This window comes from Wyeomyia smithii, chromosome 2 (assembly GCF_029784165.1).
Source record: "Wyeomyia smithii strain HCP4-BCI-WySm-NY-G18 chromosome 2, ASM2978416v1, whole genome shotgun sequence".
Classification (NCBI taxonomy): Eukaryota; Metazoa; Arthropoda; class Insecta; order Diptera; family Culicidae; genus Wyeomyia; species Wyeomyia smithii.
Genome location: NC_073695.1, coordinates 168,812,659 through 168,837,415, shown reverse-complemented (window position 1 = coordinate 168,837,415; position 24,757 = coordinate 168,812,659). Strand labels below are relative to the sequence as shown.

At 38.1% G+C, this 24,757-nt stretch overlaps 2 protein-coding genes across 5 annotated transcripts in view; one reads left to right on the top strand and one right to left on the bottom strand.

Annotated features, from left to right (window-relative positions):
* Positions 1-2,738: 2,738 nt before the first annotated feature.
* LOC129720196 (uncharacterized) lies at positions 2,739-5,346 on the bottom strand. Its single transcript, XM_055671642.1, has 3 exons — positions 3,904-5,346; positions 3,344-3,829; positions 2,739-3,284 (listed from the first exon to the last, which is right to left on the bottom strand). Exons 1-3 carry the CDS (start codon positions 5,344-5,346, stop codon positions 2,739-2,741), a joined length of 2,475 nt encoding a protein of 824 aa, XP_055527617.1.
* A 2,528-nt stretch (positions 5,347-7,874) lies between these two features.
* The window catches only part of LOC129722933 (protein unc-119 homolog), a 56,520-nt gene continuing 39,637 nt past the window's right edge, over positions 7,875-24,757 (top strand). For 2 of the 4 annotated variants that reach the window (XR_008727681.1, XR_008727682.1), the window contains exons 1-2: positions 7,881-8,594; positions 8,660-8,832. Coding sequence is in view for 2 of the 4 variants with exons in the window: in XM_055676797.1 (XP_055532772.1) it covers positions 8,137-8,594; positions 8,660-8,832; positions 9,991-10,103 (744 nt within the window). In the remaining 2 variants the exon portion in view is untranslated. Of the gene's footprint in view, positions 8,595-8,659; positions 8,833-9,990; positions 10,469-24,757 lie in introns of those variants that run through there. The other 2 variants (XM_055676797.1, XM_055676798.1) reach the window with 2 other exon arrangements.

Genomic DNA, 24,757 nt, shown 5'->3' with positions numbered 1-24,757 from the left:
TTCAACGCGAATAAACCGAATTCTGGCTACTGCTCTCTTGAACTCAGCGGTGGATGTCTTAACCGTTACCACGCGAACTGCACCGTCTTCTCCAGGATGTGTCGCAATTATACGGCCTTGTCGCCATTGCCGTGGTGGTATATTATTTTCAACAAGTAAAACTAACGCACCAATTCTGTACTCTTTAATTCCATCAATCCACTTTTGTCGACTCTGTAATTGATGAAGGTACTCTCGAGACCATCTGCGCCAAAAATGTTGCTGCATGAGTTGAATGTGCTGCCATCGGTTCAAACGTCCGACCTTTTCTTGCTCGTAAGATGGTTCCGGGATGGCCAACGTTGAGCGAAAAATGAGGAAATGCGAAGGTGTGAGCACGCTGAGATCGTTAGGATTATCCGACATCGGACACAATGGCCGAGAATTAAGTATGGCTTCCGTTTGAACAAGGAATGTACTCATTTCTTCAAACTTTAGTTTCGTTTCTCCAACAACAAGCTTTAGGTGATGTTTCATGGATTTAATTCCAGCTTCCCCCAAGTGGGGGCTTCTTGGGGGAATGAAGTGCCAACAAATCCTCTTCACACTACAAAACTCCTCCAGTTTTTCTCGATGTAACTGGCTGTTGAACAGCTCACGCAATGTAGCCAACTCATGATTAGCACCTACAAAACAAGTGGCATTGTCCGAGTATATATCACTGGGTGTGCCGCGTCGACCACAGAATCGTTGCAGAGCAGCGATGAATTTTTCCGTTGTTAAATCTGACACTAATTCGCAATGAATTGCCTTTGTGGCCATACATACGAAAACTGCTGCATAACCTTTGTAGCACTTGGTGCCCCTTCCTCCCAACTTCAACATAAACGGCCCACCATAATCGACTCCTACTCTAGAAAATGTTGGTGCAGGGTTTACTCGATACTCAGGTAGGTTTCCCATGAACTGGCTGCCTCGTGTAGGATTTTGTCTGGCACAAATTTGGCATTTGGAAATAATCCTTTTTATCAGAACTTTAACACGTATCGGCCAAAATCGCTCACGGACGATAGCCAATAATCCGTTGGGACCTACATGATGATTTTCTTCGTGCAGTTTGCGAACTAGTATTTCTGTAACATGATGTTCTGGAAGTAGTACTTGATGTTTGCCATCGTAAGGAATGGCAGAATATTTCAACCGTCCGCCTACTCTTTTCAGGCCATCTTTTCCAAGAAAAGGTGCTAAATTAGATACACGGTTTCGCTTATTCGATTTTGATTCTAATGCTCTTGTAATATCGCCAAATGTTTGTTTCTGTAGAACAAGAAATAAAGCTCGTTCTGATCGAGCAAGTTCGATTGCATCGATACTCGTGAATACTCGCCTTTTTGCAGCTGATAATCAATATACCGCAACACGTATACCCAGGCACGTTGTAACTTACGGATGTTACTCATTCTATCGAGTCTAATAGGTTGCTTCGTAGTAACTGCAGTCAAAGCAGTTGCGGCCTTCAATTCCGGCAATGATTTGTCCTCCAAAGGTTCGCTGGATTGTATTATTAGTTGTTCGTTCCACAAGATAGAGGAACCCTTCCACCACAAATTGTATTGAAGCAAATCCCCCGGCATGGCACCCCGAGAAACAATGTCAGCCGGATTATCTTCCGACCGAATGTAACGCCACAGGTATCCTTGGGTCATTTCCATCGTTGCCGCAACTCGATTAGCTACGAACTGATTCAACATCAATGGAGATTTTTTGAACCAGCATAGCACAATTTGAGAGTCACAAAATAAAATCATCCTATCGAAGTTTATATCTAAAGCTAAAATCACCTTCTTGGTCAACTCCGCAAGCAATTTTGCCCCACACAACTCTAGACGTGGAATCGTGATCGGCTTGATTGGAGCAACGCGCGATTTACTGGCAATGAGTTTTACACTAATTGTTCCATCCTTGCTAATGCTGCGTATATAAATTACCGCTCCATATGTATATCTAGACGCGTCCGAGAACCCGCATAGCTCGATCGTGACAGCGTCATTTGGAATAACGCACCGTGGCTTCTGAATCCGTTGAACAACTGGAAGTTGATGCCAATACAGCTTCCACCTTGACAGTATGTCCTCTGGGAGAATTTCTTCCCAACCAAGGCCAATTCGCCATACATTTTGCATGATGAGTTTAGCTAGCGTTATTATCGGTCCCAAAAAACCAGCAGGGTCGAAAAGCCTGAAAATTGCTGATAATACGTTGCATTTCGTCCATTTTTTTCTGGTATCAGAGCTAGGAGAACGAAAACTAAAATAATCTTCCTGTGGGTTCCAAATGAGACCCAAAGTTTTGATGATGTTGTTTATGTAACATTCAAAGAAACTGACTTGTTTCTCATGTAGCTCGGTTGGAATGGCGTTTAGGACTTGGACGCTATTAGAGCAAAATTTATGCACACCAAATCCTCCTCGTCGTAAGAGATCAACTAATTCCTTATAAAGACAAATTACTTCTTCAGATGATGACCCACCGGTCAGGAAATCGTCCATGTAGCTATCATACCTAAGTACTTGCGCTGCCAAAGTAAAATCAGCATCTTCATCGTTTGCTAATTGAATTAATGCTCTTGTTGCATGATGCGGGGAGCTGGAGATACCATATGTTACCGTTTGAAGCTGAAATTCTCTCGAATTGCCGCCTGTATCTCTCCACAAAATTCTCTGGAATTTACAGTCATCCTCGTGAAGCCTAATCTGACGCTACATTTTAGGGATATCAGCTGTCAATACCACCTTGTGCGTGCAAAACTTCAAAATTACCGAAAGCAAGTCTCTCTGTACCGTTGCCCCAACTTTAAGCGTATCATTGAGTGAAACGCCGGAGGTAGTTTTTGCCGAGGCGTCAAAAACTACTCGAGTTTTTGTTGTCGAACTAGATGACTTATACACGGCATGATGAGGTATATAATAACATCCTTCTTTATAGTGCGTCACCTCCTTCATATGACCAAGTGCGAGATACTCGGTGAGAAATCCAGCATACTCTTCACGTTTGTTTGGCATTCTAACCAACGATACCATAAGCTTATCCAGTCGCTTCAATGCGTGTTCATACGAATCGCCTAGGGTATTTTGCAAATCTTTGAAAGGAAATCTGACGATATACCGACCATATTCATCGCGACTATGGGTTTTCATGAAGTGATCTTCAACATCGCGCTCTGCAGTAGTCATAATGTTTTCCGAATGAACATGTTCATCTCCCAAAATCTTGTCATAGTTTCCATTAAACTCTCTTCGAAGTGACTGAAATGGCACAGACGCGAACAAAAACCTATTTTCTTAGTCGGAACAGAACCTCCTACGACCCATCCCAATTCTGTCTCAGCGAGTGTCAGAGTATTGCCTCCGAGCTTCATGCGTCCTTTCTTTATCAAATCAAAGAATATTTCGTTTCCAATAATGACATCCACTTGCCCAGCTATTTGAAAGTTTGGATCAGCTAATGTAATGCCCTTCGGCACTGACAGAGAACGTGCGTCAATCTCAATAACTGGCAATGTTGAAGTTACTCGTGCCACAATCAGGAATTCTAATTCCGATGACACAAACGAATTGACACAAGATACGATCTTTGTCGACAGAAGATATTTTACTTGAATTTGTATATCGTTCAAGCCACTCATGGGCAAATCTACACGGTTCATTCTCAGCTCCAATTTGTTTGCTAACTCTTCAGTAATAATGTTACTATCCGAACCCGAATCTAAAAGTGCGCGGCACTTGAAGGAGACACCTCCTCTTCCTACCAGGAACACTTCCGCCGCGACAGTACTACTCGACGCTGCGATCTGCCAATGTTGGCACATAAGGTAACTGCAGTGACCTTTTGCTCTGGAATTATCGGTTTTTGTTCAGGTTGTACAGGTGTTTCCGTAGGAGGTGTTCCCGATGAAGAAATATTGGTGCTTATAATAATGTTCGGGTGCAGCAAACTGTGATGCTTTCGATTACAACGTTGCACCTTGCATCCTTGGTCCGTAGGACAGTCACTCACTCGATGTTTTTTCAAGCAATTAAAGCATAATCTCTCCTTCACAACGACGGACTTTCTCTCTCCCACATTCATGCCTATGAACTGGGCGCATTTATAAATCACGTGATCTTCTTTGCAACAGGGACAGACTTCTGCTGTAGTTGAAATAAACGATTTTGCTGCTATGATCGGATGTTTCTGATTAAATCCTTGACGTTTAACTGGAACAACCGTTTGATGCGGTGAAACTTGCTGCTGAGAGTGATTTGTGCGTTGCAAAACTCGCCCACGCTCACGTAGGAAATCTATAAACTCATCGTACATTGGCACCTCGTCATGGCCAATCTTTACTTCCCATTGTTCTTGTGTTTCTTTGTCGAGCTTCTTATAAATGACGTTCACCAAAATCAGTTCCGCTAATCCATCTACTGAAAAGCCGTGACCATTGAGAGCGTCAGTATGTTTCGTACAAATGTCCACTAACTTCGATATTGACCTCCCACGATTTTCTTTGCTAATCTTAGGACAATCCAAAATTGAATCGATATGGGTATCTAAGATCAACCGTTTATCCTCGTAGGCGGCCTCTAGAATTTTCCAAGCTCCTTCATAGTCATTGTTGTTAATGACGTCTCGATCAATTTTCTCTTTTGCTTCACCACATAATGCGTTTCTTGAATAAAGAATTTTCATCGCCGGAGATTCATTCGCATATCTTGCCATCAGACTTTGGAAGAGGCTTTTGAAACTGTACCAGCTTTCCAAATCCCCATTGAATGTTGGAAAGGGAGCTTGCAAATGCGGGGTGCTAGTTTGCACATAAACGGGGTTCGATGGTGCAACAACGTTCGCTGGAGCAACATTCTGTGTTTCCAATAGCTTTGTAGTCAGCTCAGCTTGTGCAATCCTTCCTCGAAGCTCAACATAAACCTCATTGTGAAGTTTTTCAAATGTTTCGTATTCTTTGTGTTCCGCAGCACGGTCTTCTTTAGGTAGAAGTACAGCCATCTCACAATAATTCTTTTCATAGTCTGCAGCACATCGTCGCAATGTTTCTAAATGCAAACGAAGCAGATGAATGCTTATGTTTTCAATTTGCAATGACTCGTTTATTCTCAGTATTTTATCCAGGAGTAGATCCCGTCGATCCGATAAAATTTGCAAATTGTTTTGCATTTTGCGATGTTTCTCAGCGGCTTTCTGAGCAGCTTTTTGCTGGGCAATAGTAGGAACTGTATTTGAGGTTTTACTTGCAGATCCCGACAGCGACTCGAGGATGTTCCTCCTAGTTATTTGAGCCGATGTTGAGAGGGGAGTTTCAAAGTGACTCATCCGTATTCACTTCTATTTTTGATAGATAACAGCCACTGTTTTCAGAAATAGTCTGAATTTGTTGTTTTCCAATGCCGAAATGGCGTCTCTTCACTTTAGTTGAGTCTAGCACTACCGTCAAGTTTCTTCTGCCAAAATGGCGACCTTCCGCTTGTGCCACGTGCACACAATATCGGTGGCGAAGCACCACCAATGTTCCTCTTGTGCCACCGGCACACAATATCGGTGGCGAAGCACCACCAATGTTCCTCTCGTGCCACGGGCACACAATATCGGTGGCGAAGCACCACCAATGTTCGACGAATTCTCACAAAAACTGGCACAAGGTGCTAGTTTAGAATGTCACTCTAATTATTTTGCACCAGAAACCATTCAAAGTTCCATCGTATATCCGGATTTGAAGGACCAAAAATATGTCCAACGATAGCTGACAAAACTAGACAGGAAAAATGGATGGTTTGGCTCGATGCGTAACAGAAACTAAAACACGTTTGTTTTTTACAAAGATAACTTTTATTCTGATTTTCTGCGCGTACAGGGCTGCTAGTTTTTCAGTAAATAGCTTAAAATGGTTAAACCGGCAAGGGGTCTACAAATTATTTCAAAATACACATTCAGAAGCTACAGTTGAAATTGCAAGTCAATCGGATGTAAACTTTTTAAGTTCTACTGCTCGCCGATTTTGAAAACATGGTTTTGAGAAAAACGCGTTTAAAGTTTCAAAATGGTATAAATCTTAAGAATCGCAATAATAAAGCCCCTCAATATTTTTTTTACTTTCGGTCAGCTATCCCTGCGCCGTAAAGTTGTCATTCCTGGGCTTTATTTTCCTCTTCTTCCTATTTTGAAGTAGAATACTTCTCTCATGAAGCTCGGCTGCATAGGGATGTGAAATGAAAATCTAAAACCGAAAAAAATGAAAAATATGTCCAATTTCAAATGCTAATAAATCGGTTAGTATTCGATGGATTTCCTTCGTTCTTGCAGCAATAGATTGGAAAATCTTTTAAGATTCTTCCCAAATGAAGATAATTGTAATTTTATTATTCAAACTATTGTACTATTAAAAATAATCAAGCCTTGTCAAAACGAAAAATTAGACCTCTGGTCGTTATATGATTGCTTCCCAAGCACGGTCGACAGAATCATATACCTTGCAATTTAGAATATGCTATTTGGCCTATAAAAGAGTCTGTTTCAGCCGAAGCCGCTCATAATAGTTCTAGACAGCGACAACAGCAGTCATCCCTTAGCAGCAGCAGTAGCAGTGCAGTGGATAGCAGCGATAGCGGATAGCGGCCACAGCTGTGGCATAGCAATGGATAGCGCACTAGTTGCAGCGGATCTCAGCATAGATAGCAGCTGGGCTAGCTGATACAGGGGCAGCGGATACCAATGACAGCGTGTAGCGGCCTTAACTGTGGCATGGCTACGGATAGCGTAGCAGTTGCAGCGGGTATATATGATCATGAAGCATTTATGCAATAATTGAAAGAAAATTGCAATTGCAGCAATCGGCCTTTTTCAAGGCTACTTAATGTTTTTGGAAGAGCATAATGAATGGTTATTAACAACTGCAACTGAAGTTTGATGCTGCTGCAAATGCACAGCAGTGTGATGTTTATTACGATTTGTTGATACTGTGCTTAACAAGCGGTATATACGAAACAAATCCGAGTTCAAAATGACTGACACGCAAGCAGCCGGGTTATCTTTCTTGTAAAAGTATTCTACTTCAACCTTACGGTCGTGACTTTGCACGCAACCCTCCTGTGATTTTTTATCTGATGTAAGGCTGCGCCTAGCCTCTTTGCGATATCAGACATGCGATGCTCAGCGACTTTGGCGCGGTTGGCGTCCGATCTCACGCAAAACTCAAACTTGTCACTCACATTTAAGCACTTTTCAATATAACTCACAGTTAAAGCGTATAGAAAAACTCAAACAAAGAACGTACACAACTAAAATGGCTGATCGACTAAACAAAGGGAAATTGTGAGTAAACACGTGCTGTAGAGACGCTATAACGGTCGAAACTTGATGCAGCAACCTTTATACTTCAAATTTAAATCACTATAACGATCATAGGTAACTTCTGTTAGTTTACAAAGCCTCGAAATAAAAAGAAAAACGAGCATCGGCAAAATAAACACAAAATGTTATTTTGAAGCATAAAGTTGTTCGGTAAAAATTGGTTTAAACAAATTTTGAATATAGATCAGTACTTGGGCGGTGTAGATTTTGATTCTAGGATAGTTTTAGCATAATTGAGGCCAATAAAAAAAATGACAAGAAAAAAAATTTTTTTTTCGGTAGATATTAAACGGCAAGCCAGATTAGTTTCAAACTAAAATAATAATTTGAAAGTTTTAAATCCTAATTTAAAGCAATAATATATTTTGTTCATTTATCAACCAAATATATGTTTTGAAAAAACCAGATAAATTTTCCTCGTGAATGACAGCTATACACAAACGACACAAACACATATACTTATGCAACAGCTAAAAATTGACTGCAGAAACGGTGTAGCACTACGGCAAAACGGGCAAAACAAATTCGACATCAGGAGTTTAAAAAAGGAAAAGAAAATAATAAAAGTGACGTTTAGTTTTCAAAAGACTGCCGTGCCCGTGAGAGTGAAAAAAGTCACGGAATGTTCTATCGCGAACAATAGTCGTGATATTTTATAAATAGTGGCAAAATACTGTAGTTTTGCTTTGCTAGGTGTAAATTGCTCGTGTTTGCTCGAAAAGTACTATCCGGTTGCTGAAAAGAAAACAAGTAAATATGAGTGTTATCAGTAAAAAGTTATCTTCGATTTCTGGTACCTCTGCGGCTAGTGACGGCACCGGAGCTTCAGCGACACCTCCTAATAGTTCTGCACCGCCGAAAGTGATTACGCCCGAATATGTATTGAAATTGAACAAAATCACTGATGACTATCTATGCTCTCTGGATGCCAATATCTATGAAATCGATTTCACTCGCTTCAAAATTCGTGATATGGAAAGTGGGGCAGTGCTTTTCGAAATTGCCAAACCCACCGTTGCTGAAGCAATGCAACCAAATGTAGACTTAGCTGCGGGTTCCACCGAGGGAAGCAATAAAAATACGGGGCCCAGTAACGAAGACTGTGCGTCCGCTGCCGCTAGTGAGGAGGAAGACATTCTAGAGCCAAACGCAGGACGTTACGTACGATACCAATTTACACCACAATTTCTTAAGTTGAAAACCGTCGGAGCAACGTAAGTGTAACAACACGTCCATAACTTGGCATGCTAGTAAGATTCTTATATATTGATTATTACAGAGTCGAGTTCACCGTCGGCAGCAGAAGTGTAAAAAACTTTCGAATGATTGAGAGACACTTTTTTCAAGACAAGATACTTAAAACATTCGACTTCGAGTTTGGTTACTGTATTCCATACTCCAAAAATACCTGCGAGCACATTTACGAATTCCCTACCATCCCACCGGACCTATGTAAGTACTTATATCTATTCTGTTGATACTTACGCGATTCCGTTTATTTGGTTTTTATCGAATGTTTATATTTACAAGCCAGTCCGCATAGGTTGGGGTCTCGGCTCGGGAGAGACTGTAGGTGTCAGTAGGATGGTAGCGCTAGCCCCGCAATTATCCTGTACCCTAAACAGTCGGCTGCGAAGTCATATCTGTACAAAATATGTTCTCTGGAAAATATTTGCTCAACATTTTGTTAAGAATTTTTGAAAAGAAAAACAAAAAATATCAAAAACAAAAAAATGATGTTTTCAATGTGATTTTCACATTTTTCTCATGATTTACCAAACCATTTGTGATAACACAAAATAGTGTACTTCTCCTGACTTATAGATTTATTTCAATGCTGATCTTTTTACAAACAAAAAATTGAAACATTAACATGACCGTAATTTTTCTCTATTAAAAAAAAATATATGTTGAACATAGCATTTGTAAGTTTGTGCGCTGTTACCCTTGTTCATGTTTATACATGCATTTATTGTCCATTTTGCGTTTGTCAAACAAAGTACAATTCAGATCGTTGAAATATTTAAATAGACGTTTTTTGCCTACCCTAATTAAATGACTTGGAATTTAATTTTGGTGAATAACATTTAATCAAGAAGAATTAATTCAATTTTGGAAATCATTCAACAAGTGTACAATTATTATGGGATGTTGGCCTGAGAGGCTGTAAGTGTTCGTAGGATCGTAGAGCTTACTCCGCAATTGTCCTGTACACTTAGCAGTTGGCTTTGCTTTGCTTTGATAAAAATATCAAGTGTATCATTTGAACCTCATTGTTGTTCATTATTTATTTGGAACCATTGGATATTTACTAAAAATCCTTATCCGTTAGGGTACTACGGGTTGGTAATGTTTATTATGAAATTTTATATAGGTATTTTAGGTGGAATTTCGACTAAAATTGGTGACGACTTCCATGAATCGAGTTGCTCAACTAATAAACCATAAAAACTTTCACAGTTTAAAATTACCACGGCGCGGCGATTAAAATTAAAATTTAACAATACTTAACTATCAATTTTAAAATACCGTTTACAGGAATACTTTATTTGCCTGAAGATTATACCATTCCATACCGCAAAAGTGATAAATCTTCATTTTCATTCGCAGTTAACGACATGATTTCGAACCCATTCGAGACACGCTCAGATAGCTTTTACTTCGTAGACAACTGTCTGGTGATGCATAACAAGGCAGATTACGCGTATAACGGCGGTCTATGAGCTTAAAAAGAAAGACGAGGATGAATGTTGACTAACTTTTTTATATTTTTACTATTAGAACTATTATCGCTTTTGTGACTACTGAAGCTTTTGTTCAGGAGATATGAAAAACTATCTTTGTGTTATAATACGATTAAGGTGAACACTGCAAAAATTTATTTCAAGACATTAGAAATAAAATGTGAACAAATTGTGAATTGAATATTGGGAAATAGTTATTTAATACAAATGAGAATAAAGATCAAGAATATCGGATTCAATATTCGATAATACAGGTATTTGAACAAGTATAACATTTGTTAGGTTAATCTACTTCAATTTTGTTGTCTAAGCAACATAAAAAGATAAAAATACTCAAATAATAAGATCACCTTTCTTGCCTTAATTATAAGAAATAAAATGTCCGCAGCACACAAAGCCCAATAAAATTCCGAAGGGAAACTACAGACAAAAATAGAACTTACGAAAATGCTTCATCGTGCTTAATGAGCTATGAACTAGTTTTACCACCTCTTTTCAGTTTTAAAACGCTCGTTATAGGAGAGTAGCATGACAAAGCCAAAGAGCAATCATCAAATACTTAATGAAAATAGGTTAAACGACTACTCAGCTGAACTCATAATTTCAGAAAAGGTCGTTATAGAAGACATGAAGTGACAGTGCATATTTAGAGCCAAAGCATCGGGATTGACACTAGGCAAAAAGCAGCACCGCCGTTTGCGACATCGCTTGCCACTACCTAAAAACATTTTTCCTTTTTGTGCTATCATGCAACCGTGCATTTTCTTCATTTTAGAAGCTGGTTAAACACAACAATATGCCCGCATCGTTTTATTTAACAATTCGTTTGTCTCCTTTTTCTTTCGAGCATTAATGTGTCCCATGTTTGCTTCACAAACTGTGCGATCATATGAAGCAACGTATGGTAAACAGTGCGTCTTGAGCTGCCCGACAGATCAGACGTATTTTCGGTTGCTTGTGGACTGGTGACTGCCTATAGCTTCAAAGTTTGTGTTTTGTCAGTGTATCTTTTAAAGATTACCTGGAAGTTAACTTACATCAGTCTTTCTCAAGACTACCTATTTCTTTCTTTCTCAATACTTGCAATTTGATATTATTTTTGAACTTTTTTCGTATCACCTGAAATGGCAGGACGAAAAAAGAAACCACGCATCGCTACGGGAAGGAAAAGAGAGGCATCTCTTTCTGAAACTAGCTTATGTAGTGAAAATCTATATGATATTCTGCCTGAGCAAGAAGCCGGCGAAATTGAAATGTTCGAAAGTAAAACTATTCAAAGTGAAATTTCTGTAAAAAAGGAGAAAGTTCCACCTATTGTGGTAACTATTGCTTCTGAATTTAATATTTTTAAAAGAGAACTTTCTACGTTTCTCTCCGACGTCAAAGTTACTTATCAAATTGGTCGAAGAGGCGAATGCCGTTTACTGGCCCAAACATTGAAAGATTGGAATCGTCTTATTTAGTAGTTAACTGAAAAGATGTACAAATTTTTTATATATGATACGAAGAGCGCCAAGCCGTTCAAGGTCGTATTGAAAGGTCTCACCAACGATCAAACCGTTGATGAGATCAAAATTACTTTGACAGAATTACTTGGTATAGCCCCTACCCAAGTAATTCTGATGAAACAAAAATCACGAGGCGAAAACAGTCAGCGAACTGGAATTTCCCTTGTACATTATTTAATTCATTTTAACCGCAGTGAGGTTAATAACTTAAAATTTTTTGAAAAAGCACATGCTTTATATAACGTGCGTGTAAAATGGGAATTATTTCGAAAGTTTGGCGGAGGTGAAAAGCATATCACCCAATGCCGTGTTTGCCAACGTTATGGCCGTGGTTCAAAGTTTTGTAACATGGACCAAAAATGCCTCATTTGTGGAGACTCTTCTCACAAAAAGGACACATGTCCTGTGAAAGAGAGTAAAAATTTTTGCTGTGCGAATTGTAACGGCAACCATATGTCGAATTTTTATCAATGCCCAGCCCGTTTAGCAATTGTTAAGGCAAGGCAAGGTAAACCAAATTCAAAACAAACTTCAAAACAAAATTCTCTAAGCGTACCAGTGACGCATAGTTTACCTACTCCTTTGCATACCCGTTTAACTTATGCACAGGTTACAGGTAGTTCGAACATTATACCGCCTAGTGATGGTATTTCGAAAATGACCGTTAATATGGGTAAGCAAAAGACGCTAAGAAATAATTGTATACCTATTACTCCAGCTAATATTGCTGCCGAAAATATTTTTTCTAATGTCAACTGCCTGGGGCCTATTACGGCAGGTAAACTTTCTTTTTTGCAACAGGCAATGTTCGATCTTATGAACGCCATGTTGCAGGTAAAATCAATGTTTGAAGCCATTCAAATAGGCACAAATTTTACTATTAAAATTGTTTCTAATTTAAAATTTAGCAATGATTTTAAATAAAACAATTAAAATATTAAATTGGAATGCTCGCTCATTGAAGGCCAATGAGAATGAGCTTTTTAATTTTTTAACAGTTAATAATATGCATATTGCAGTTATTACTGAAACATTTTTAAAACCTAACATTAAATTAAAATACGATCCCAATTACGTGGTTCATAGATATGATAGGATTCAGGGTTCCGGCGGTGGAGTTGCAATTGTTTTTCATCGCCGAATCAAACATCGTGCTCTTCCCCATCTTGAGACGAAAGTTATCGAAACTTTGGGAATTGAAGTTCAAACTGAACTTGGGATTTTATTTATTGCCGCAGCATATTTACCATTTCAATGCACACGCGAGCACAAAAATTATTTTGAAGGTGATTTACAAAAACTCACCAGAAATCGTTCGAAATTTTTTATAATCGGCGATTTTAACGCTAAACATCGTTCATGGAATAATTCTCAAAGTAATTCCAATGGAAAAATTTTATTCAATGATTGTTCTTCAGGATACTATTCTATTTTGACTCCGAATAGTCCTACATGCTTTTCTTCTGTAAGAAACCCTTCAACAATTGATTTGGTGCTAACAGATCAAAGTCATGTATGTAGTGATTTGATCACACATGCTGATTTTGATTCTGACCATCTTCCAATAACTTTTTCTTTATCACATGAATCAGTTTTAAACCCTATGAGCTCTGTTTTTAATTATAACAAGGCTAATTGGGAAAGATACAAAACTCATATTGAGAGAAATTTCAATAATGAGCTTGATTTGCAAAACGAAGTGAATATTGATTCCGCTTTGGAAGCATTAAAATGTGCATTTGTTGATGCCAGGAATTACTCTGTTCCAAAGGCTCAAGTGAAATTTGATTCACCAATAATTGACGAAAATCTTCAACTTCTAATTCGTTTGAAAAATGTCCGCAGACGTCAATATCAACGTTCTCGTAACCCTGTTTTTAAAACTATTTATAAAGATTTACAGAAAGAGATTAAACATAGATTTACTCTTCTGAGAAATAAAAATTTTGAAACTAAAGTTGAAAAATTGAAACCATATTCAAAACCATTTTGGAAGCTGTCGAAGATTCTTAAGAAGCCTTCAAAGCCTATTCCAGTTTTAAAAGATGATGAACGTTTTCTTGTATCCAATGAACAAAAGGCTCAAAGACTTGCTCAGCAGTTTGAGAGTGTTCATAACTCAAATTTGAATTTTGTGAGTCCAATTGAAAATGAAGTCACTCAATTTGATTTAATTTCTTCCCAGAATTTTTTACCTGCAGAAATAATTGAAACTAATTTGAATGAGATAGAATCAATTATTAAAAATTTCAAAAATATGAAAGCACCTGGTGACGATGGAATCTTTAATATACTAATCAAACATCTCCCTGAAAGCACAATGGAATTTTTAGTGAAAATTTTCAATTGCTGCTTCAAAATTGCATATTTTCCCTAATTATGGAAAAATGCAAAAATTACTCCAATTTTAAAACCGGATAAGAACCCAGCTGAAGTTTCAAGTTATCGACAAATCAGTTTGCTTTCTTCAATAAGTAAACTGTTTGAGAGAGTTATTCTTAACAGAATGATGTCACACATTAACGAAAATTCAATTTTTGCAGATGAACAGTTTGGATTTCGCCATGGGCATTCCACTACTCATCAATTGCTCAGAGTTACTAATATGATACGAGCTAACAAATCTGAAGGTTATTCCACTGGAGCTGCTCTTTTAGACATAGAAAAAGCATTCGACAGTGTTTGGCATAAAGGTTTGATTGCGAAATTGCAAACTTTTAATTTTCCAATTTTCCTAATCAAAATTTTAAAAAAATATCTTACTGATCGAACTCTGCAGGTTGTCTATCAGAATTCAAAATCTGATAGATTTCCTGTCAGAGCAGGTGTGCCTCAAGGTTCAGTCTAGGGTCCAGTCCTGTACAACATATTCACTTCAGATCTTCCTGGTTTGCCTCCAGGATGCACAAAGTCATTGTTCTGCGATGACACAAGCATTTCCGTAAAATGAAAAAGTCTTCGTGTTATATGCAGTCGATTGCAGAAAAGTTTAGATATTTTTTCTTCCTACTTGCAAAAGTGGAAAATCTCTCCCAATGCTTCTAAAACTCAAATGATAATTTTTCCGCATAAGCCTAGGGCTTCTTTCCTCAAGCCAAACAATAATCACGTTGTCAAGATGAATGGGGTTATTTTACGTTGGTCTGACAAGGTTAAGTACTTGGGACTAATTTATGATAAAAAACTTATTTTCAAAGAGCACATTGAGAGTATACAAGCCAAGTGCATCAAATATACGAGATGTTTATATCTTTTCTAAACTTCGTTTAAAGAACAAACTTTTGATTTACAAACAAATTTTTAGACCAGCAATGCTTTATGCTGTACCGATCTGGTCAAGTTGCTGTTCAACAAGGAAGAAAACGCTCCAAAGGATTCAGAATAAAATTCTAAAAATGATTTTGAAGCGTCCTCCTTGGTTTGGTACACTCGAATTACATAGACTTACTGGTGTTGAACCATTAGAAGCTATGTCAAATAAAATTATTAACAATTTTCGACAAAAATCGTTGCAATCCTCAATTGCTACGATAAGCTCTCTTTATAGCCAATAAGTTAGCAATTAAGTTAGTTGTAAGTTTACTTTCTGACAAGTAGGTTTAAATCCCTACGAATGATAAGTCCTAATTGCGAAAGCAAACAAATCCTAACAATTAAAATTACAAATTTCTAACAGTGTTGAGAAGTCACCATTTGTGATTGGACACACATACTCATTATTTACTAATATTTATCATTAATACTTAAGCTACTAACAAATCCCCCCCTTAAAAAAAACGTATGGTAAACGCTGAATATCGTGAAATAATTCATTTCGTGCATTAGTCAAAGACGCCAGAGCCTGATCGGTTTCAGTTATCCTTGGATCTAAAAGATTTAAGTGAAGCCGAATCACTTTTTAAGTTTACATAATATACTAAAAGCAATAGTAATTTGTTTATATTCAATATTGTCGTTACATAGGATAAAAACAAACGTATATTCTTTCTTTTTTTCGTCAATGAAAATTTTATGAGCTTCAATAGTTTTGCTTCCTGAGTGATGCATTCAGCGCAATTTTGTGGAACACTCTGTATGTATGTATCTATACACTACAGCCACAATCTTATCGATTTCAATGTCCGTCTGTCTGACACACCTGTTGCTGGCTGGCTGAAAAATTAGATTCGTGACATGGTTCGCATCCCATGATGTATCGATGAAGCAAAAACATAGCTACCATACATATGAGAAACTACCAGTTGTTCTATCAGATGTAAACGCAATACTACTTAAATTTACTGCTTTGGATTGTAATGGTATTCAACACCTACGTCACTGAAGTTTTGCTAAAATATCTGAAACCTTTCTGATAGTGGTGTTTTTTATAATTTCATCGCGTATATTTATTTAAAATCTGTTCGCACCCCAACACGTTTAGAATTTCAATAATATCGGTACTTACGTAAGGCACTTTCGTAAAATAATTACGAATACATTAGAAAAAAACATATTTAATTTTATGTGAAGTTCCTTAGTTTTTCAGAATCAAGTCCTATTTTCATTACTATACGAACGGTTCATTGTTGTATTGTTATCTGAAATTGTTATTTACGTAAAAAAAACATCTTAGAGATTTATCCGCCGATCGTTAGGTTTAGTTATGAAAATGTCATTCCGAATGGTTACAAACATATTACTATGTGCACTTTATTATTATTTAATATATATGTTGTAAATGTTATTTACCACTGATCTTTCCATTATTTTTTTCTCTGAAACTTGAACTCAATCGATCTCGATTATTTTAAATAATATGATAAAGCAACAAACACGTCTATAAAAGGCGCTCGTTAATCTACAAAATAGATTATAAAAAATGTTAGACATATGTAGTAGTAGAAAAAAAACTTTAGAAGTGCAGCACATTGCACGTACGGATAGTCAAACTAAAGAAACCCAACAGTAAACAGATTAGTAAAACGATACAGCGTACACCCTTACCCAAATAGAATCTATGCAGATCAGATTTACAGTAGCATACGTGGAATAATGAACCACAACAAATGATGGGCCGCCCATAGAACAAATAAAATTACATGTTACTAATAGATAAAGCGATAAACTAAACAAGCAAAATTTCTTTAAGAAAAAAAAATCTATTCCGGTATCCAAAACAAAACTAGAAAGGCGATAGAAAAAAATATCAAAAATGCAGCAAAAATAGTAGTATGTAAACCAATCTTAAAGTTTCAGAGGCAAAACACAGCGAAATAATAGCGAATCTATTACTAGTCAAAACTAAAACACACAAATGAAACCACAGATTGACATATTCACCGTGTGTGTAGAACACGAATTTTAATTTCCTCATCAGTGCAAATCTAAGATGTAAGTTTTGTACGCAAATTATTATATTTTGAAAAAATAAAGATATCACATGTTCGATGTAAATCATAAAATATACATCCAACAACTCCACAAACTGAGAAATATCATGAAACTATTGAATACTTTGGACCCTCTCTCATCAGGCAAAAGCCAGTGGTAGATCCATGGGCGCAACTACGGGGGGCTAGGGGGGGCTTCAGCCCCCTCTAGAAAGTGGTTAGCCCCCCCTAGAATTTTCCAGAGAATGATTGTATTCAATATAAATACATTCCATACTACTTATCAGAGCATCAAAATCAACACAAATTGAGATGTCATTCATTGGCTAAGAACTAGTTCTGCACCCAGGATCGTTTCTCAAGCCTAGCTCTCTTACTCATCTTACCAGTCAGACAAGAGCTGTAGTAACTCGTGCTGTATCAAGAAGTTGTCGCCATTTTACTCGGTTTTGGGCTGTGTTTCACCAGTTCCTGCGCCCCTTACTCTCTGGTGCCGGTAGGGTTTGCTGAAGAGAAGTGATTTCACAGAGTTGTCGTCCGGCATCCTTACGACGTGACCGGCCCACCGCAACCTATTGTCTTTCGCCAGGTGCGCAATGGGATTCTCTCCAAGCAGCGCTTGTGGCTAATGGTTCATGCGCTGTCGCTGTTTGTTATCCGTCGTCCGTTTGTACTCCACCGTAGATAGTCCACAGCACCTTCCGTTCGAAAACACCAAGAGAACTTCCGTAAAGGACTACCGGTTATATCAGAGTTTTGTAGTTTTTTGTATTGAAGTAGTCATGTCCGATCAGCATCGTGATTGGTGCGTACGTATGTAATGTTCGTGAAGAACGGGCCGTCGATGAGAACGTGGTCAATTGTTTTGCTGTACGTTGGTCGAGGAAAGAAGGGACTTTGGACTGCCAGCCCGTGGGAAGCTGCGAAGTTGGTGCATAGCTGGCCGTTGTCGTTCGTCACGGTGTACAGGCTGTGCGGGCCGATCACCGGCTTATATAAGTCTTTCCTTCCGTTCATGTCCCCAATGACGATCTTGATGTCTCTGCGCGAGCAGCTATCGTAAAGTTTTCCAGCTGTGCGTGAACGTTTTTTTTTCTGCATCAGGTCTTCCTTCGTGAGGGCAGTGCACATTGGGAATAATGTAGTTGTAGAACCAGCCTTTTATTCTCAACAAACCGCTACCAAGCTCATTGGTTGTGCCACCGCTTTGGTGGTACTGTGCCTTGCGATCACAAATCCACCGTAACTTCTCTCCTTTCAGGCAAAGCTCCTGGAGCGCAACGATGTCGAAGTGGCGGGATTCTAGCTTATCCAGCGGAATCCAGTCGACATCCGGGGCGTTGAGCGATCTACTGTTACATGTACCGAGTCTCGCGACGGGGCTGCCGCCATAGGTGTAGCTGGCGAGACACCGCATTTCATAGTTCAGCCGTTCGGTCCGGATCAGTCGCTGTTTGAGCCGCCCCTAGCCTGTGGGGTTCAGATTAGCTGCTCTCTAAGGAGAACAACTACCCCTTTCCTGTCAGCATACGACCAAGTTCCCACCGGTTCACCGGTTTTTCCTTGGTTGCTCGTATCACAGTCGGTAACACGTGGAGGTAGGAATATGGCATTACACACTTAATTCATCTCGGCAAACTTCCCAACAGCTGATCGAGCTCGGCGAACTTTTTAACAAATATCAGCAATATATTTCGACGAACATTCAGCAAATCTATCGATTTACCGTGAACCAACAAGTGATGACATCTCGTCTGCCGAAGTTCATGAAAATTCTACCGAAAATTTGTAAAACGGTTCGCTGAATTTATCAGCTGTTAAGTTCTCGGCAATAAAATCTAAGTGTGTATGCCTTGAACCACACTGGGGTCTATTTTATTCCAGCTAGTACGAGTATGCTGTTAAAAAGCACTGCCCAGCCATTTACCAAACCTGGCTCTCCTCAATATCAAATCGATGTTGCTGAAAGAGGTTGGCGTTGACGCTGTGTTCAAGATATTCAGTACATCTTCGGAGATTCTATCCCGAAGTGATTTTTTCTGCTGTTAAGACATTATTTTAAGCGTTATCAAATAAGCGTAATAAAACTCCTTTTTCCGTTTTTTTAAATTACATACATGAAAGCTAGCCCTCCCTAGAAATTTTTTCTTAGTTGCGCCCATGGGTAGATCCAATGTTCATCCTTCATTACCAATCGCCGCAAATTCCTTCCTATTATAGCTTTCTTCTTAGAAAGGTCAACAAACTCTGGGATTTCGGATTGGAAATCAACGCACGGTTTATACAATATTCCTCCAACTCAGCTCAGCGGTATTTATTTGCAATTCTCTCGCGCGGGTAATCACGCTGTACATTTTACATAATAAAACTCTTATCGGCCTCTTTTGGTTAGGGTCCACATACCACGTGGACAGATTTTCAACGATTTTGATCCCCCCCCCCCCCCCCGTGGACAACTGCTCATATAAATTCTTTTCTCTTTTGTATGGACCGTGGACATTACACATTGCCCCCCCAAGCTGTTCACGTGGTATGTGGATGGCCCCTTAGGTCCTTTTCTGTATACCACAATTCTTCTTTAGATTTTGAATACCGAAACATGCACAATGCGAAAAAATAAAATTTTGTATTTTATTTGACTGCGTTCTTTAACGCTCTAATTTGTAAAATTTGTTACAAATTATTTGGATTTTAATATTGTGTCCTTTGACCCATCTAACAATTTAAATGTTTTTATTTTTATTTTCAGGTAGTACTCGTTGACACCTATACCTTATTATATTTTGTTATTTTTTTCTCTAAAATGTGTCCTTTGACACTCATCACCATAACCATGAAAACTTATTTTCATTTTTCAGCTTGATGCTTTCTCTTGTATATTTTATTCTTTCAGCGCTACCCGTCGTATCATCATCCATCCTCTTACTTCAAGAGATTATGAACTTTTTTTCTGATTTATCCATTATCGCATTAGTTTTCATTGGTTAGGTAATCTTTTGTAGTTTTTATACAAAAAAAAATCAATTTTTCAAAAAATGAGCTTTTTTAGATAATTAATTTCAAATTTTTCTTTCAACTTTTTTCCAAAAAAAACAATGATTTTTTTAGTGTGTAGTGTGTGTATAGTGTGTATATTTTTCAGAAAAACAAAATTATTATCTACAACTTTGCCAAAGACATCGCACCGATCAAACGAAACGTTTTGGCTCTGAGAATATTTGTAATCTTTAATGCCTTCCCAAAATAGCATTTTTAAATAGCTTCTCAAAAATAAGTCGTTTTACAAAATATTAAACCAACAGCACAAATGGTGATGAAAACATGAAATAGTGTTTTTACAGGTAACGCATTAACTATTGCCGAGGGCGAGATGGGCCGTGAGCGGCCTCAGCCGACCTGACAGGTCATATCAAAGAAAAAAAAACTATTGCCGAGTATTGTGCCTTTGAAAATTCGTAGGCAGCCACGTAATGGTTTCTACACACTACAACCTCAAGGTCCTTCTTCAATACTTCGTCGGAGAAACTAAAAAAACCAACCTGATGAATATCTTTCGCGTTTGCCCTCTTTCACGGAACCTTTGAATTATACTTCATTCTAGATGTTTTCGAGAGCTTCAATTGTTTGTGATACGCCTTTAGTACCGCGCTTCCAACACTGATCTGGAAAATTGCAGTGGAACACTGTTCAATGAATTTGGCTTCTACTCATCAGCAAGAGTCTTCAATGTTAATTTAATCTTTAATGTTTAATGTTATGGTTTTTAATCCACGAGCGATCTGCTTCATTTTCACGAATCCATTCACATATTTTTCGAACTTAATTTCTATTTTTAACAACGGCTTTTTCCCGTTAACACGCAAGTTCAGGAAAAATATACCGCATCCCGACGGGACTTGAACCCGCAATCTCCCTGTCTCCATTCACATGTAATGTTTTAAAATGTCTTTATGCAGCCAGTTTTGGGTCGTTTCTATAAAAGTGGACATTAAATAATTTTATCTCCTCAGGCCAAGCATTCTTCTTTTCTATCTTCTCAGGCCAAGCATTCTGATAATAATTCTTATTTTGTTATAAAAATACGTCACGACTCGTTTTTTTTTGGAAATATTGATACAATTTATGGGAACCTCTTGAGAAAAATTTATGCTTTTTACGAATTCCTCGCCATTTTCCTCAGGAGTACCCGAATCAAGTGAAAAACACGAGCAAAAGTGCATTACCCATTTGAGCTGATGGTCTGTAATAAATGTTGGAGTCATAAATTGAAAAATCTAAAATTTACCGTTATAATCTAGTGACATCATTCGCAGTTTGCCATTTTTGGATTTTCATTTAGAATAAAACACATCCAATCAGCTGCGCCCTAACAAAAGGAAGAAAATTCTAACTGTCTCAAATAATCAACTTCAAGCGCCTATGAATACCACTAACGACAACATCAACTAAAGCTTGACCGAAAGCTGATAATTCAGCCCCATTCACAACTACCAATTTCTTTTCACGTTTTTCTAAAGGTCAATCGAAAAGTTTAGTATACAAACGTTTTCCAATTGGAGTAATTGACGACCCACAGTCAACGTCCATTTTAACCAAACGGTCTTGAATTCCTACATCAATCAAACAGGGCTCATTAAAATTTGTTTTGTCTGAAAACATCATGCACGTAAATTCACCTAAATCGTCTGAGGAATCTTCCAACATTGGCCTCAATCATCTAAACAATCGTTCCAAGTTTGATCCAGCGCTAGTGCCTGGTTGCGGCTCATTGGCAAAACGAACAGTTAGTTCGCGCTTACTGCTGATATATTTGAAGCATCTTTTCAAAATATGTCCTGGTTTTTCACAAAAATAACAATAATTTACTGATTTATTGTAACTATACTTTCTCAATCTACTCCTACTTTTATCTCTGTTATTACTTCTGCTCCTAATACTAATTTCAAAATTTGACCTACTTGTACTTCTGCTTTTATTTTAACAATTTCGTTCGTTTAAATATTCATCTCGCCTAGCCAATCTATTTTTCACCGAAGCCACCTTCTACCACCTACCTTGCTCTCGATTCCTGCCAACTCCAAGTTTACTAACATGCACTCCGCCGAAGCCATCGTCAAGTTTTCCTCGCTTAACAGTTTCTGCTGCAAATCTTCATTGAAAACACCCACCTTCAATCTTATAGAAATCCACTTGAAGCTTAGCAGCCGAAACGAAATTTACTGCGGCCTCTTCTTCGCCTTGAACGCGATATAAAATTAAAATCCTGGTATAAGATCTGACTCTTTTTTATCAAAACGTTCCAATATTTTTTAATATCTCAGCGTATTTCAAAATGCTGGATACAGCAGTTTGAGTTCCTCAAACACTGCTGATCCACCAAGTGTTATAAATAAAACTTTTTGTGAGCTCTCCAGTTAATTATTGTACTGGAAAACGAAACCTAACCGCTCAATATAATTAGTGAATGAAGCATCGGGGACGTAAAGCTCAATCGAACCGACAATGTTCAAAGCGATTTCAACCAAATTAACAGAGCTGATGGAAAATAGAGTCGTCCTAATGAACCACAAGCAAAGAAAAATAAAGTCGCTTACCGGAGGCGATGTATACTAGCAAACCATCTCACGCTCTCCGTTGACGATCGTGGTGATGGTGTTGCATGCTGTAGCTCGAATCATTTATCTTTCTTAGAACCTTTTGTTTAAAATTATCAATTTCACTTTTACAAATTTTCTTTTTCACACGTGTTCCAAATTATCTTCGTCGCCAATTTTTATGTCCTTCTTTTGTATATTATTTATTGATAGATTTAGGTATTAGTTATAGAATAATCAATTGAGCACAGAAGCCCGGAGGAACTTCAATAAATTAGGGGTTTTCCTCTAGCCAAGTTACCGCTCACCTAAATAATCCCAAACAGCAGAACTCCGAGCAGAACCACTTCAATCCGGGAGTCTCCCACAGTGGAGAAGGGAACCAGCAATCTTAAAATAATCCTTTTTCAGGAAGGCACTAACAAAATCTCCAGGAATAGATTTCTCTTGCACTATAAAATAAATCAACTTGCAGCTTTCGATTGTTACTTACGAATGAGAGCCCAGCTCCCAGTTTATTTCTCTTTTATCGTATCTACCAGTCGTTACTGTTTCTCCCGATACTTCTTTTTAAGAAGGGCGTATACCGCACCTTCTGCTTAAAAAAGGTCAGTGAACTCCGGGATCTCAGATTAGGGATCAACGAACTGTCGAGTCCAGCTCAGCGGTATTTAAGTTTATTTAATTTAAGTTTTGCATATGGGGTCATGCACAAATTACATAAGGGTTTAGGGGGAGAGCAATTTTCTTACGAATGCTTACGAAGGGGGAGAGGGGGAATCAAGAGAATCTTACGTAAGATTGAAAAATTTAAAAAAAACTGAAAAAAAGTTTACAAAACTAAAAAAAAAATAAAATTAGTTGAATTATTTATCGCTGCGATCTTAACAGTTGAACCTTAAGAAAGCAGTGAATTCGCCGTCGCTGGGTGATTGCGTGTTTTACTTCATTTCTACTTAATTTTGAATTCTGTTAACTTCAACATAGTATTAACTGTATTAACTAGTTTTATTTTATCCTCTACGAATATGCTATGCGTAAAAAAACGTTTTACGTTCGAAAATATTTTTTTTCCCTAAAAAGACAATCTTACGTAAGATTCGTGGGGTGGAGAGGGGTAATGCAAAATCTTACTAAGCCTTATTATGGGGGGAGGGGGGGGGGTCGAAAGTTTCGAAAAAAGTCCTTACATAATGAATAACATAATGGATGACGCCTATATAGGCACGACACGAAAGGTTTACCATGTCTTCCATACAATCAATAGATTTAAAAAGCTTCAACATGAATCGAAATAACATCATGGAAGTTTTATTTAGCCATCAGAGGAACTGTCATATTATTATATTATTATTATGTCATATCATTCATCTGACATCGATTGTCTTAATAAAGATAAAAAGTCTACTTAACAATACTAACAACAAAATTTTAAAAACAACGAAGATATGATTATCGTCTTGAAGAGGAACGGTTTTGGAAACACTTAGTAGTAAAGTCAAAGATTTCAAAAACAGTGTCATGTTGCGCGTATTCTGTTCTCTGCGATATCAGATGGAGGAAATTCCGTTGGCGTATATTTCTTCCAGGAGCGTATTGATGAATATCGGCAAGAAGGTCGGGGCATCGATTTCGCCTTTTAGTAGTTTTGCCACAAAAACTGCCTGTGTGATAGAGCGACGTCATTCCAGTGTATCAAGTCCGAGAAGCTGGCAGCAGTCTTCATAGCGTTTGCGGTAAAAATATAGACTTTTTTCAGATGGTGATGAAAAAAACTAAGACAGATAATTCAGTTTGATAAATTTCCCATTAATGGTAATTATATTATCTTATTTGCAAAGAAAATCTACGCCCTTGCGAGCGGCCTTCCGGCAGTTAACCGGAACATTCGCCAAGGCGGACGAAAACATGCGTGTAGGCATGTTTTTTAAGCTGTTTCTTCGTTTTTTTATTGTTTCCTCCTCCGTTTTCCCGACAAAATTGATGGAACAGATCTTGCGCTTCAAGTTTTCCCAGAAATTCTCGATGGGACGCACCTGGGGGACGTTGGGCGGGTTCGCCGACTTCGGTACCACATCGATATTCAGCGGCTCCATCTCCTCCAACGATCGCTTCGAGTAGTGGGTCGACGCTAAATCTGGCCAGAACACCGTGTCCTCGCC

Bases quoted from the DNA above. Each gene is read 5' to 3' on its own strand.
- LOC129720196 (XM_055671642.1), bottom strand. From the start codon at position 5,346: ATGAGTCACTTTGAAACTCCCCTCTCAACATCGGCTCAAATAACTAGG. The intron at 3,830-3,903 runs GTACAACCTGAA...CAACATTGGCAG, and splicing joins CACCTCCTACGGAAACACCT to ATCGCAGCGTCGAGTAGTAC. The intron at 3,285-3,343 runs GTAGGAGGTTCT...GTGCCATTTCAG, and splicing joins AGACAGAATTGGGATGGGTC to TCACTTCGAAGAGAGTTTAA.